Genomic DNA, 15,583 nt, shown 5'->3' with positions numbered 1-15,583 from the left:
GAAGGTAAAGGTAAATCCCTCTGAACAAATCTTGACAAGAAGACCCTGTGATAGCTTCACCTGAGTGCCACCATCATAAGTCAGAAATGACTTGAAGGCACACAGCAATAATAAGTGACATCTTCCACCCCCTCAGAGCTGGTCCAGACATTACATTCATCAAAGCAGCCAAATTCCTCAGGGCATGTTTAGAATCTCATGTCAGGTGAATCATGTTATGCACATTCAAGTGCCGGCATGAGTCAGGGCTGTGAGGTTTTCATTTACTGATGTGGATTGTAGGTAGGAAAGTTCACCATGTGATGTTTTGACTTGCTCAGTGTCTCATATTAAAATGATACAATACCTAGACCAGGAGTGTTGAAAGGTTTTGAATGACAACTGTTAAAACTACAGAGCTAGCAGTTACACTGGATTCCATGACTCTTTCCCAAAAAGGGAATTGGCCTAGCAAGAGCTCAAAGTCTGTATGATAGGACCATCAGTAGTGCTTACCTCATATCATACCAATATGGGACTAAAACTTTAAGACCCCCCACTACAGGATGTTCCACACTATTGCAAGATTTTTGCATTCACTTTCCCCCTTCTTAGATAGATAGGGATTTCTTGCATGCAAACTCTCCTCTCTCTCATTCATACTAACCAGGTGATTTAGGTAACTCCCCCTTTGGGACAAACAGACATTCTCTCTCAAGATTTTCTACTGAACTGCATGTTTTCCACCTTCCTCCTCCATGACCTTTCTTTGAAAAGATAGTGAGACAAAGATTTCTTCTTTGCCTGAACTATTCACTAGTTAGATTAGGATATAGCCTCTATGTACAGTGTGCCCGCATCATATGCGGGTGCGCTTTACACGGCTTTCAGCTTATGCTGAAAGCCGCTTGCTATAAAAGACAATGGAGTGTGTGCCCATGGCACATGCACCATGCCACACCATATGCACAAGCCCCATTGTTTTAAATGGGGCTTGAGCATCCGTGGAATTTCCCTTACGCAAGGGGGTCCAAAACAGATCCCCCACGTAAGAGAAGGGCGCCCTGTATATATAAATTAAAGCCATTAGTAAACTTTTGTTTGGACTACAAGCTACTTGTGTTGTTTTGAGTCAGTCTCAGTTCTTGGGGAAGAAACATAGTTAGACAAGGACACTGATTTAAAGCTAAGCCCTAACAGGCTTGGTTTTTGACATTTTTTTATATTTCAGTATTTTTGTTTCCTAAATAAAAAGCCTTAGGAAACTTAAATTACCTTATACATACAAAACGGAATACATAGAAACCCTAGTTAGCACTGATCCAGAGAGACAGCCTCACGGCATTTGGCTTGGTTTTTTAAACACTATTGTATTAAATGGCTTGTGTTCAACCATTAAAGCTGTTGGGTACACAGCCTTTGAAGAAAGAAGAAGAAGAAGAAGAAGAAGAAGAAGAAGAAGAAGAAGAAGAAGAAGAAGAAGCAGCAGCAGCAGCAGCAGCAGCAGCAGCAGCAGCAGCAGCAGATAAAGTAATTTAAAACTGTTAGGACATTCTAAATGTAATAGGTGAAGGACTTATCATATACCACTCTAAAAAGATAAAGGTAGTCCCATGACATGAATGTCTAGTCGTAACCAACTGTAGGGAGTAGTGCTCATTTCCGTTACTAAGCTGAAGAGCCAGTGTTGTCCAAAGACAAATCCAGTGGTCATGTGGCCAGCATGACTGCACCGAATGTTGTTACCTTCTCACCTAAGTGGTACATATTTATCTACTTGCATTTATTTATTTATTTATTTATTTATTTATTTATTTGACATGCTTTTGAACTGCTAGGTTGGCAGAAGTTGGAACTAGTGACGGTACCTCACCTCACCATGCAGCACTCGGACCTCAAACTGCCACCCTTCCAATCTTCCAATCATCAGAATTGATGTCTTAACCACTAAGCTACCACACCAACTATAAGCCACTGAAAAAACCTGTACCATAAGATATACAAAATAACTGCATTTGTCAAGCAAGAATCATGGCGCTCCAGCCACATAGGCTACAAACCAAGGTGCAATAGAAACAGGGCACAGACATGCTCTGCAAGTGAAGCTAAGTACCTGGAGGAGTAGATGGTATTTCAGGACTCGCTGCATGGGAACCACAAGAAGATCCCTCAGAGTAAACTTCCCATTATTGGCTCTTTTGGAACATTCCTATTAAGGAAAATAATACAGGCTTCCATATGATATTGGTATAATCTGTACAGCAGAATAACATTTTTAAAATATTCACAAACAGGGATACAAATTAACCCAAACTACTAGGAAGCTCAGTCATTATGCAGAATGAGGTGGGAATGCAAAGCTCTGCAGTGAGAGAATGGACGGTAGCTCTTCAGATGGCAGGTAAGAGATCTTCCCACCTGTATCTCACAACATTCTCTATAACAATCTTCTGCAAGTCAAAAGCCAGGACAGGAAGGACTGAACTGATCTACAATTTTTCTCTTCAATCTGCTGCTTTATTTGTGATGAGACAATAGTAGTTTTGGCCAGGGGGAGTGTCTTGTTTTTAACAGAGGAGCTTTCAAACATGACTTCCCCTACCTGCAGTCTAAAGTGTTATGAGTGATTCAACCATTCAGAGCTTAGAAAAGTTACTTTTTTAGACCCCAGTTCCAGCAAACCTATTACCAACATGGTCAGCACTGATTCTGTGAATTGTAGTCCAAAACTGTAACTCTTTTAGGTTCTGTTAGCTTCTGATTATTCTACCACTGCATTTTACATTAGGTACTGGCCAGGACTAGCTTTATTTAATTTGTAGAAGTAAGCTGTTAGGCAAATTTTAGAATACAGTTTCAATTGGGATTTATTAAAGGTCTCCAGATACCTCCAGTTTCAATTTAACATCTTCTTTTGTCTTCGAGATATTGTCTAAACAAGATATGGCTGTCTCTACGTGGCTGCAGTACTGCCCATAAATAACCAACCTAGAAGAGAAAGAGAAAAAGAGAGCAGGTAACTAGTTACCTTAATTACATAAAATAGTTTTGAAAAATCACATCCAATCTGTTCCAGCTCCCATACAAGGCCTTGCCTTCCAATTGGACATATGGAGAAAATTCTAAGATCTGCAAAAATTGCTGTTGTACTGCTCAGTAAGTTTCCTTTTGCTGTCATGATGGCATATAGTTTGTGATTTTAGAGACAGGTGGGTAAGTCTCCCAAAGCATGAGTTGCTAGCCAAGTTACATCTAAAAATCTCCATCCACTCAAAAGTATGTGCTGTAATTTTAGGCTGGTTTTTATTAGCCAGAAAAATACAGCTGCAAGCCTCCTCTTTTTAACAGGGAATTCTTATTGGTATTTGTTATGTTAATGGACAGACTTCAAAGGATGTTATGAATAATACTCAACATTTTAGGATTAACACCAGATTAATTATACTTAGGCCTTTTTTGCTGCAAAAGCAAGCATAGCATGCCCATTTACCAGCTTGTCAAATTTATGTCCTGTGAATATTTAAGTCAAGATAATAATATCTCGGCTTAAAAAAAACAAGCACCAACAGCCATGAAGATCAGTAGGGCTTACTTTGACAGATTTTAATAAGCTACAGAAAAGAAAGTACTGTCGCTTCAGACTCTCTTGTGCAATAGCGTACATTTTCCAGATTTTAAAAAAATATTCTGAAAAAGACAACTATCATTTATTAGATCTCATCGCAGAGCCAATTGAAAGGGCACATACATAAAAACAGAGCTCTGCTATGGGAGGGGGGTCCACAAAAATGTCTTTCAACCCTTCCAGGAATGTTATAGATAGAACATGGCAAAAAGTTACTTTTCAAAAGTATTTTATTCTCATTACTTTTAAGAGTGTTTTAGCATGTGTCCCATTGCTGTTACCCATTCCAATCCTTCAGAGGCAACTCACTGTTAGTTGGGAATAAAAAGAGAAATGATCTCTTGATTAAAAATAAAACATGAAAAAATCCTGTCAAAATGCCTTGAAAAATGACTTTAAAGTAATTAGGAAATGTTACTGTTCTAACATTTTGTTCCCATTTTTTTACATTGTTTTTTTTTTTTTAAATTAACTTGTGATGCCTTCCTTCATTACTGTGGATGGCAGGACTTCTGTCAGTTCACTATGCTACTTTTATTACTTGTACAATCTGAGAACAAGTTGTTGTTGTTACTATTGCTGTCACCATCATCTTCATACTCCTATTCATTTATCCAAATAATAGGACCAAGGCAACTCACAAATTACTAAAAGCAGTTCTGATTAAAACCATACAAAAACATCTGTTAAAAAGATAAAGAAGTTACTTTAAAAAACAATTAAACCATCTGTAGATGTATATTGTTTTAAATCTACAGATTTTTTTTTAATCATTTAAAAATTTCAACAATTTAAATCATTAAAAGAAAATATTAAAAAAAAAAAAAAAAACAGCACAGCACACCCTTAAAATGCAACCACAGCCAATTTCTAAAAGCCCTACAGAATAGGAATGGTTTTACTAGCCAGTAGAAGGAGGGTAAGGAGGGAGCTATCCTAGTCTCTCTAGGGAGTCCCAAAGTCTGGGAGCAGCCACTGAGAAGGCCCTCTTGTTTGTTCCCACAAAATGAGCCTGAGAAGTTGGTAGGACAGAAAAAAGGACCTCTCCCCAAAAATTTAGTGCTCTATCAAGCTCATATAGGGTGATATAGAGAAGCGTTCCCAGGCATTGCATGACTATTATTTGTTAGTCGACGTTTTTGTTGCCTGCTTTACTTTATTGAACCCCTTCCTGTATTGTTATGTATTATTTATATATATTATGCTTTTATTTCTTAGATTGTACGCCATGGGCAGGTTTACTTTATCTATTTTATTGTTTGTATGTACAGCGCTGTGTAAATAAAGCATAATAATAATAATAATAATAATAATAATGCAGTCCTTCAAATGAATCACTTCAGACTGCAACTGGGAGAGAATTATATAACTGCATTTGTACAGCTACCTCAAAAACTCTGTTTATGGAAAACTGATGTATTAACAGATGTCCAAAATGCACTGCAGAAATAATCAAGTTTGACACGGCTTTAACTGCCCTGGCTCAATGCTAGGGAATTCTGGGAACTGTAGTTTTGTGAGCCATTTAGACTTCTCTGTCAGAAAGCTGTGGTTCCAGAATAAACTACAATTCCCAGAACAGAGCAGTTAAAGCAGTCTCAAACTGGATTATTTCTGTAGTGTGTTTTGGACCTAACTTAACTTTTTGAACATGGGGTTTTTGTTTTATTTTTATAATGCAGGGCAGCTTTGGAAACTAGAATTAATAACTCCACCTTCCATTTTATTATGATTCAGTTGCAAAACATCTGTACTTCAAGTTATTTCAGAACTACGACCATTTGTAATCCAAGCCAGTGGAGATGAGACCCTTCTAGCTGTTTCCTATTTATGAACATATAAATCTGCTTTGAAAGATACACATAGTAGACAAAGAAAACAGTCAAACTACCAAATATTCCTGATTCGTGTGATGAGGTTTCCCTGTCCTGCCACCATCTACTTCCCAGAGTCTACTAGGAGTCTCGTGAGATGTGAAGCTGCTGAAGGTTAATGTGAAAACATAGATGGTTTGGCAAACAAAGACCCCTGGGAACACTGGAGAGCAGGTAGAGATTAACAGCACAGTTACAGCTTCTTTATTATTTAAGACCAGGAGAAAAGGATGACAAAGCTAGATTGCTGATGCAGATATTTGACATTGATCACTCTGTCAATAACATGAAATAACAAGATGTGTCATTGTTTATAAAAAGCAGGGTTGATACTTGCTAAAGAGAACAGTTTAAAGAATTATGCTGGGGGAGAAACAGAATGCATATAGCACATTCCATAGCATAATGTTCCATGAAATTCTGTCAACACATTTTTAAAGTCCTTGTTATATGCTAACATCACACATGCTATTCTAAGCTTACACTAAGAATTCAGTAATGTTTCTCTAAAAGCACACTGCACAAAACTAATGGGTAAAGGACCATTACCAGCTCATGCACAAAAGGAATATCAACAGCACATGTTATTAGCAATGTGCAACTTGGAAAACAACCATGCATTGTTACCTTTCTTTGTAGCTAATAAAAACTTGATACAGGTTCTGATCACTTTTGTTTACAATGGACTCATGAATATCATGTGTTAAACTTCTGTGAATTTTCACCAAATCCTGAAACAACAAAAAAATGCACCCTATAAGCCTTTCTTGATGTTTGTGCTATCGTGCAAAAACACTGTTTTCAAAAGATTAAATCATACCGTAAAATCACTGGCAGACTGACTCACACCAGATCAAAGGTACTGCTTCCATAGACATGAAAATGAGGGTTTAAAATGTAAACTTCATATAACTGCATTTTGCCTTATGATCTTCAAGAAGGAACAGTACTGACAACCTGAGGCTGGCATCCTGTTAGGTACGCACATAAGTGTAAGCTAGCCTTATGCCTATATATGTATGTTTGTGATCATTGCAGACATTGGTATTCCCTTCCTCTCTGAACAGAAACCAAATTCCCCTGCCCTCGACCTACTGCAGAGCATCCCCATGGCTATACCATGCAGGCCGGGGGGGGGGGGGGGGGGAGTGCTGAACACAGAAGTATATGACTATTTTTCATGTAGCAAGACACATCAGCTGCTAAGACCTCCAGAGGAACCTGACAGACTTCAATAGGTTATGTGGTCATTTCTACGGTTATGGGGACTTTTCAGTAGCTGCTCCCAGGCTCTGTAACAACCTGCCAGACGAGATCTGTCAGATTACCACCTTGGAAACCTTTAAGAAGGCTATTAAGACGGATGTCTTCCAGCAGGCCTTTCCAGACTAGACCACCTCCATTTACCAGCCTCCCCCCCCTCCACTTTTTCTCCTCTTTTCTCCATCCTCATTTCCATCCTATCTGGACCCTGCTATAAACTTCCTACAAATCTCCTACCTAGTTTAACTGTTATTTTATACTATTGTTTTAATGTCCTTCTGGTTTAATCTCCTTTCAGTATTACTATGTTTTTATACTGGGGGGAAGGGTTTTTTCAGAATTTTTAACTGTATCTTGTTTTATTGTAGTAATACGCTTAGATTCCAAGTGATTAAGCAGAATATAAATATATTATTATTATTATTATTATTATTATTATTATTACATGCAGACACTTCTTAACCTATCACCACTTGATACATATCTCAATTTGTTTTTATGGGCATTCCTACTGAACCAAAATGTGGCAGACTCTTCACAGCTCAGAGGTACAAATTAAAGAAATTTAAGGACATGATTTGCAGGATCAGCCCTCATGTTAGTCATAGTGAGATGACTGTCTTAGGTAGCAGACCATCAGGAACAACAAATTTAGATGCTCCCACACCCTCAAAGGGTCCTTGCCACTCTGCTGTTCCAGAGACTGAGGTATCAGCAATTTTGTGAAGCCAGCACTGTTTCCCAGTGTCCTCCTACCCCGTCTTGCTTTTGGAAGTGAGGCAGAGAGCACTCTGTGATTGATGAGGATACAATAGGGGGACAGAAGGCAATGATTTTAGGAGGGAGGCATAATGGGATTGGTGTTAGTTCTCCTTCTATAGTTTTTTGTGGGTTTTTCGGGCTATGTGGTCATGTTCTAGAAGAGTTTATTCCTGACATTTCGCCAGCATCAGTGGCTGGCATCTTCAGAGTTCTCCTTCTGCTTCATGCAGTAGTACAGCTTGGGCTGCCATTTGATAGAAGACTTTATTTTCTTTTTTTAATAGCTAAGAGCCTGAATAGGTAGATAGGGAGTGGACCTCTCTGGATCCTGGGAGGATCTGTAAGACAGTACCAGATGTACACCACACTAGGCTTCTGACACCGATGTATCTTTCAGGCACATGAAAAAATTGATGGGAAAAGAGCTGTCCCCCAACCACCACAACTCAGGCATTCTGTGTGTTATATGTGAAAATTGCCCAAAATCCCACTGAATTTTTAGAGTGAGGGATTTGGGTGGCTGGTAGGGGCAATAACAATGGGGTCCAGGGCTGTTTTGCAGAAACAATGCATGTGTCTTTCTCCTCAAGTGTTGCATAGCATATTGATATCTTTCTTGACATTAACCATGTTTCGATATTACTGCATGTAGAAGACCATACATGCAGCCATTTCCAAGTAAAGCTTGGATAATCCGTTCATGAAACCTGGTAAGTTTATTTCCAATTGTACTGTGTGTTGTGTCAGTTCTGAGATTTGCTTTAGTTAGAATAGAACTGAAGATGTAACCTACTCAAGGAAACTATTGAAGAGCAACTCAAAATGCAAAAGAGAAGAACATGATGCTGAAACAGTGAGATGTAAAACATCACCCCTCAATCTTTCTCCATAGTAACTTTTCACATTTATTTAAAAACATTCTGGAAGTCCATCTCAGTTGAAGAGCAGGGTAAATATAATTCATCTGTTGCCTGAAAGAGTATCTCCAGAACAGTCTTTAATCATACCAGCTTCACAACTGAAAGTACAGTTACACATCTCAGTAAACTGCACACTGTTCCAATCTTCATAGTAGCCCAAAGCAGACATCTGCCTGCACATGGATCACCCTACGTCCCCATCTAAGCTGGTAATAAGACACTTTCTAAATTCTCTTCAGAAGCAGCAAGCAAGGGAGGAGATACACAGGACAGCATAAGAGTGAAAACTGAATCAACATTTAATTCACTAGGCCCATTTGTTTGTTGACAACTCAGAAGCCAAGTGGAAGCCTCTTTGTTTTTCCCACTGAGTCCTGAATTAAGCCTGAATTCTTAAGCATGGTTTTTGTATACATTTACCACACAGTGTGTGTAAAAAAAAACCTCATGCATATGGTCTTTCAAGTCATTACATACAGGAATGTTGATGAACACAGTCTCAAATTCAGATGTTGTTAGAAACCTCTTCAGTGGAACCATAAAAAACTGAAAGAGAAAAAATGAATATGTGTTAGATGTACATATTTTGCCATCCATTTCAAAATACATTTCTGAAAATTTCAATTTCCAGTTTGAGATGACAAGAAGTAACAGTCATCAGTCTGTGCTTTCAGTGTATGTATCTCAGTGGTATCACTGACACTGAAACTTTGCATAAGAAGCGGCAATTGATATAAACCAGTATTTCCTAGATTTCGGAAAGCTGGGGATACTTTCCCCTGAATTAAGCTAGAATTGTGCATGCATAGTAATGCACACCCTATATAGTTTTCTGTAAGTCACAGATCTTTGTAAGACAGTACCAGATGTACACCACATGTGCTCTGGTGAGAATACTGCTACAATAACAATGTATTGCATCATTTCATCTATACTTCTTTTATCTAATTAAAATGTGAGCTCTTTAAAATAGAGATTCTCTAGCATTGGAAAGTACAAGCAAATGATTCTCTGATATTCACATGGTGTCATTAATTTGTATAAGATAGGCACTGAGATATTATATCTGTCTAGTTTTCCAACGATGCTAGGAGATACCGTATAAGACCCCACAGAAAAATGGAACATCAAAGCATCTAATTCCCTGGGTGTTTGGGTGGAGTGTGTCAAATAAGAGTTGCAAATAGGGTAAGCAGGCTTGAACTTTGGGATAAAACTTACTCACATTGAAACCCTATCTTTGAATTTCAAGCCACAGTTCCTTAATACAGAACTTTTACATCAGCACTGTCACTGATCTGCAATAAAGTTTGTCTGGAAAGAAGCAAAGCCAAGGCAGTGGATCTTAAAGAGAGATAATGAAATGCCTCTAAGCTGGTGAGCATTTTGAAGCACATGCATCTTTGGTGTGTTACAGACGGACCCATGAGGCGCCGTCATCGCGCCGTCATTACGCGCGAGGGGCAGTGCTTCCTGATGCGCCTTGCCCCTCGTGCGTAATGAATACATCAAAATGGCGGTGGCCATTCCACATGGCCGCCGCCATTTTGACCTAGCAGATGCTCTACGTCCGCACATCATGCGGCAGAAGTGATGCCGCGAGTGTGCGACTAGCGCCTCGTGGCGTCTCTTCCAGGGCCAAGGAAGGAGCGTGATTTTCGCGCTCCTTCTTTGCTGCATCCAGGATCCGCGGTTTGGATGCTGCGGTTCCCGGACGCAGCAACCAGCAGCAGCGCGAGACTACCCCTTCTGGGCCGTCTGTAACACGCCATAGATTCTTCATCCCTCAAACTGCAGAATTCAGAAATCACAATCAGACAGGCCTACATGTTACATTTAAAAGCTGGGAGACAGGTTGTTGTTAAAAGGGTGACTGGCTGAATATTTGCCCTACACTAATAATATTTCTATCTTTACTATGGTATTTTTTAAAAAAGAAAAGAATTACAGCCCTAAACAGTAGGCCCTGGTGTTTGGTTCCAGGAATCCTTGTGAATACCAAAATCCAAGGATGCTGAAATCCCATTAAACACAATGGCACAGTGAAATGCTGTCCCTTATATAAAATGGAAAAATCAAGGTTTGCTTTTAGGAATTTATATATTTTAAAAATATTATCAAGCAGTGGATTCTTGAATCCATGGATAAATCCATGAATATGTAGGGCTAACTGTATTGATAATATTGCTATATTTATTATGGTAGTTTTTAAAAAAAGAAAAGAATTACATTAAATGCTCTTAAACTAAAAGTATTTTAACATTTCATCATTTAATCATCACCCTATTGAAGACTAGGCTACACTTTGTATCCATTCCATTCCTGAAATGTTGCTACACTCCCCAACCCTCATGCCAGCAAACTGGACTAGTACTCTTTGTCATTTTATGAAGCCACTTTACCTTTTCAATAGACTCCAAAGTTTCTGTGTACTTCTCTTCAGTCTGTTTTATTTCAGAAAGGCAGCAGCTTCTTATGTCATTTTCAGGACATTTCTGCCAAATCAATAAATTGTTATTTGTCGATGAAATACATGTTGAATGTGAAATACTACTGGAGCATACTGCTGTAGAAACTGTTAGTGATTTACAACCACAAAAATGTTAATATTTAACAATAACATATCTTCAATTTTATCAACTGGACAGTAGAGGGCAGGAAGTTAAGCAAAGAGGACAATACAGAGAACTGTTGTCCAGTACCTATTTACACCTCTTACAAGACCTTCTGCCCCATATATATATATATATATATATATATATATATATATACATACACACACACACACACATTGGTGAAGAAACTAGAATGTACTCAGATTCCACTCACCAATCAAATTTGATAGTACAGTATCCCTTATCTAAAAACCTGAAATCCAAAATGCTCCAAAATTCAAAACTTTTTGAGTGCCAACATGATGATTCAGGGCTTCAGTTTTGGAATATTTTAGATTTGGATTCCGAAATACAAGTAGCATAGTACATACTATATTTGTGAAGCTGGAGAGAGACAAGGCTGGAGAGAGACACAAGGATCTGTTTAATGATGGGAGGCATGAATTCATGCCAAGCACTATGAGTGGAGTCCTGTAATTTCACAGAAACTTGCATATCTTTCCAGCCACATGTCTCTCCAGCCCTGTGTCTCTCTCCAGTCTCATCTCTTTCTCTTGCCTTGCAAATACAGGATATACTAAACTACTTGTATTCCAAAAAAACATAATATTCAAAATTTGAGGGGGGGAAATCTCAACTCCAAAGCACTCTTAGTCCCAAGCATTTTGAACATGGAATACTCAATCTGTACACAAATTCAAATAATAGGAAGGAGCATGAACCTCTATCCAAAATGTACTCTTTGGACCCAAAAGGTGCAGCAGAGGGCTAAGCTCCATAGGTTCTTACCTGGCTGTAGAATGCCTTACCAGAGGGGCCCAACTCATAACTTCACTATTATAATTTTGGTATTAGACAAAAAAATATTTCCCTGTGCATTTAAACCTGTTTTAGCTCTTCCTAACTGAATGTTGTAGAGAGTTCTCTTGAGTACATTTCATTAAATAAAAATAAATAAATAATTGGTTTAGTCTATGCCAGTCTTTTCAGCCCTTGAATTTGGGCTACATCAGATTTTTATGGACCGTTGCTACATTTTACCTTGTTTTTAATATTATTTTAAGCTGCTCTGAGAACTTTGGATTAATGTCTACTAAATAAATAAATTTACCTCAGCATCTGTACACTGAGACATTTTGGATATGAGAAAAACTAGAGGAATTCATTATGAAGATAACAATAAAGTCTCTTAAGTAAGGAAGAAAACATCACAAACCAATGCTAGTTATTAAAGGAATACAAAGCTGATTATAATTTTAATATCTATCTATTTTTTGATAAAATGGGCCATTAAAAGGTATTAAAGGTATCACCCATCCCAATTTAAGCACCTCTGAGCTCCATTGCCTTCAGTGTGATAGATAATTAACATACCAACTGAAATCAAGAGAACAGAAATGTGCTTAATTGTGCTTGAATAGTGGCTTAAGTGTCTTTAGTACCACTATGTTTTAGGACTCTGTCCCAACTTCAATAACTGTGAATCATACAGGCTGATGGGCGGCTTCAGCTTTCATTAGGTCTTCATAAACTTCTCCACCTTCATCTTCCCCATAAACACAATCATAAAGATCTTCATCTTCATCTACACCAGTTTCACTATGACACAAAAGAGAACGAGAACAAACCACAAAATTAAAATAGGATTTACAGGCAATTTTGACTTTTACAAATACAAGTATTAAAACAGCATCTCCCCTCCTTCTAAAGCATGCTCATAAAATTAAAAGATTTTAGATTAACAGTTTAGCAAGTGGTCCAAACACTAATCAGTGTTTAATCTCCACTGTGTGTAGTGAAAACAAACCATAATATATATAGGCTGCATCTGCACTGCAGAAATATTGCAGCTTGACACCACTTTAACTGCAATGGCTCAATGCTATGGAATAGTGGGATTTGTAGTTTTGTGGGATATTTAGCTTTCTCTGTCAGAGACTCTGATGCCACAACAAATTTCAGGGGTCCATGGGATGGAGCCCTGATAGTTAAAGCGGGGCCAATCTGCATTACTTCTGCAGTGTGGATGCAGTCATAGTTAACTGCAATTTGCCCAGCTTTGTACAACCTTCCTAGGAAGGTAATTCCAGGGGATGAAGGCAGTCTGTCTTAATCCTCTGGATTGCCTTTCCTAAGAGGGTCAGAATAGGTCTCTCCCTGTCCTTCTGTCAGCAAGTAAAAACTATTTTATTCCAACAAACGTTTAGAAACTGATTTACAAGGTCTTGTAGTAACAGTATGCTATTTTACTGTTTTTTTAACCTGGTTTTTTAATATATGTGTTTTAAACAGTTTAAATTTGACAGATAGTTTAATAACTCTTTAAAATATAACTATCATTAACTATTATTTAAAAATATACTATATTCACCCCTCCTAACTCATGGATCTGAGATCCGCACCATTGATTATACGCAGAAGGGCGACCACCGCTATTTGCAATGGGAAAGGGCAGGCTCATAGTTCCTAAAGATGCACTGATGTTTAAATATGGCAGCTCCGGTCAGGGCAAATTCCAAACCTATTGAAAACTACACTAAAACAATGTCCGAGTAAGTCAGATAAATAATCTTCATACTTCCTTCAGTTGCCATCTCTTTAAACCCTTCTTGTTCATAAATTCCCGACGTCTCTGGTCTTCTATTTAGCTTTAAAATATAACTCCTCTTGCATCACCTTATGCATGCCTTTAATGCCAGCCAAACTGACAAATTACCCTTCATTCATTCCCTGGATTTTGTGTGAGCTTTCAACCCCCTTCAATACATGATGGAGTAATTAGGAATGGGCTTCACACTATAACAGTACTACAATGCAGTATAACAAGTTCATCAGATTTATAAGGTTTGAAAATACAAGTTCTAATAGAATAGAATATTCTATTATCTCATTTATATAAAAGATACAGTGAAGAAAGCTTGCATGCTATACAAATTTACAACCTACTCTATTAAATCCGGAAGGCCTTTGTAAATGTCTTCATCATTCACACTCTCTTCTGTAGGAAATGGCCTATAGAGAGAAAAGATAAAAGTAAATATTTGCCATAAATAGAATCAACCTGCAAGTTTATTTTTCCTGAGATAGAAAAAGAGAGAAAAAGAGATGAGATATATTTAAAATATTGTGGGACTGCATGCCTAGCCAACATGTATTCAACAGACTATCTAAAGGGGCATATCTTTGCACATCTCCCCTCTTCCCATTGTGCCATGATAAGCCAAAAAGTCTTCAAATAACTGCCATCTCACATTTTTTCATTACTGGGAAATTATGGTTACCAGACTCAAGATCTTAAGCAACCTTCAAAAAGAGGTTTTAGAATCTGGGAACAGAAGAAGAAGGGAAGAAGAAGAAAAGAGGCTACATCCACAGGTATACACCTCATTCATATGTCAACATTAAGTCATCTGATGCATTCAGTGTCTTTAATGAACAACTTCATTAGACCTTGCCACATGGAAGCTTATAAATTCCATGTTCTCATTTCCACCGCTCATCATAAAATAACAAACCCCACATGTTTTTATAAATTTGATATAACTACAGGAGCCAGGTTTCAGAAAGTGAAGTAATCTGCTTCGTTGATACATAAAACCTAGGTTGTGACAATCTCTTAGGTTTACTTTTACTCCTCCTATTACTACTAGTAGTAGTTGTTATTATTATTATTATTATTATTTTCAGCTACTGTCAGTGTGCATGTACTTCTTGTACACTAGCTTCTGATTCCACACTGGTATGCATCAATACTTATATTGATACTGAACAACAGAATAAGTTTGGTATAAATCAGATCATTCCTTAATTCTATCATTTTTTCCTTACACCAAAATTTCAGATTTTAGCAGAAATTTACCTGCATTTCATCTGCTCATATTTCTCACAAAACCTACTTGTACTATGATGAAAAATCAAAGCCAAAAACATACAACAAATTTATACCTTATGCCAGCAGCTATTGCAACAGGAGTGCGAGAAAGCTTGGATAATGTTTCAATAACCTGCAGGAGGATATGAAAATGTTTGTTATTTTTTTTTAATAAAACACTTATAGTCATAAATACAATTACATCCTGACATTTTTTGTTACATTTTAACACTTCTGTTCAATCCCACTGATCTGAATGAAACTGATGGAAATATGCTTCTTCTGAAATCTTGCCAATATGGTACTTGCAGTTTCAGATGACCACAGTCACAGAAGTTTTTCAAGACCACTTTTAACGTTTTATAGAAACATGAAGGTAACTGTTCAACTACATTTAGTAGCTCTTCATTTAGTATTCTTATTAAAATTATTTTCAAGTGCCAGAGAAAAACAATTAGGTTGCAACACTATAGCCATTTATCGGAGTATATGCCCCATTGCAGACCAGGGTTTGATCCCCAACTTGGCCATGAAACCCACTAGGTGATCTTGGGCAAATCACATGCTCTCAGCCTTAGGGGAAGGCAATGGAAAACATCAGAGAAAAGCTCATTATAGGTTCGCCTTCTGGTCACCATAAATTGGAAATTATTTGAAGGCTCACAACATCAACA

At 37.8% G+C, this 15,583-nt stretch overlaps 1 protein-coding gene across 2 annotated transcripts in view; it reads right to left on the bottom strand.

Moving 5' to 3' along the window:
• Positions 1-15,583, bottom strand: part of VAV3 (vav guanine nucleotide exchange factor 3) — a 208,634-nt gene that overhangs the window by 118,747 nt on the left and 74,304 nt on the right. For both annotated transcript variants that reach the window (XM_089516555.1, XM_089516556.1), the window contains exons 3-10: positions 14,984-15,042; positions 13,985-14,050; positions 12,529-12,637; positions 10,826-10,918; positions 8,901-8,969; positions 6,106-6,209; positions 2,868-2,967; positions 2,093-2,188 (exon numbers count right to left, since the gene is read on the bottom strand). In XM_089516555.1, the coding sequence (XP_089372681.1) occupies positions 2,093-2,188; positions 2,868-2,967; positions 6,106-6,209; positions 8,901-8,969; positions 10,826-10,918; positions 12,529-12,637; positions 13,985-14,050; positions 14,984-15,042 (696 nt within the window). The remainder of the gene's footprint in view (positions 1-2,092; positions 2,189-2,867; positions 2,968-6,105; positions 6,210-8,900; positions 8,970-10,825; positions 10,919-12,528; positions 12,638-13,984; positions 14,051-14,983; positions 15,043-15,583) is intronic.

The sequence above is a fragment of the Sceloporus occidentalis genome, unplaced genomic scaffold (assembly GCF_023333645.1).
Source record: "Sceloporus occidentalis isolate IW3139 unplaced genomic scaffold, rSceOcc1.0.p SCAF_3, whole genome shotgun sequence".
NCBI classification, from domain to species: domain Eukaryota; kingdom Metazoa; phylum Chordata; class Lepidosauria; order Squamata; family Phrynosomatidae; genus Sceloporus; species Sceloporus occidentalis.
Note: the sequence above shows the minus strand (reverse complement) of the source record. Positions and strands in the feature narration are given on the sequence as shown.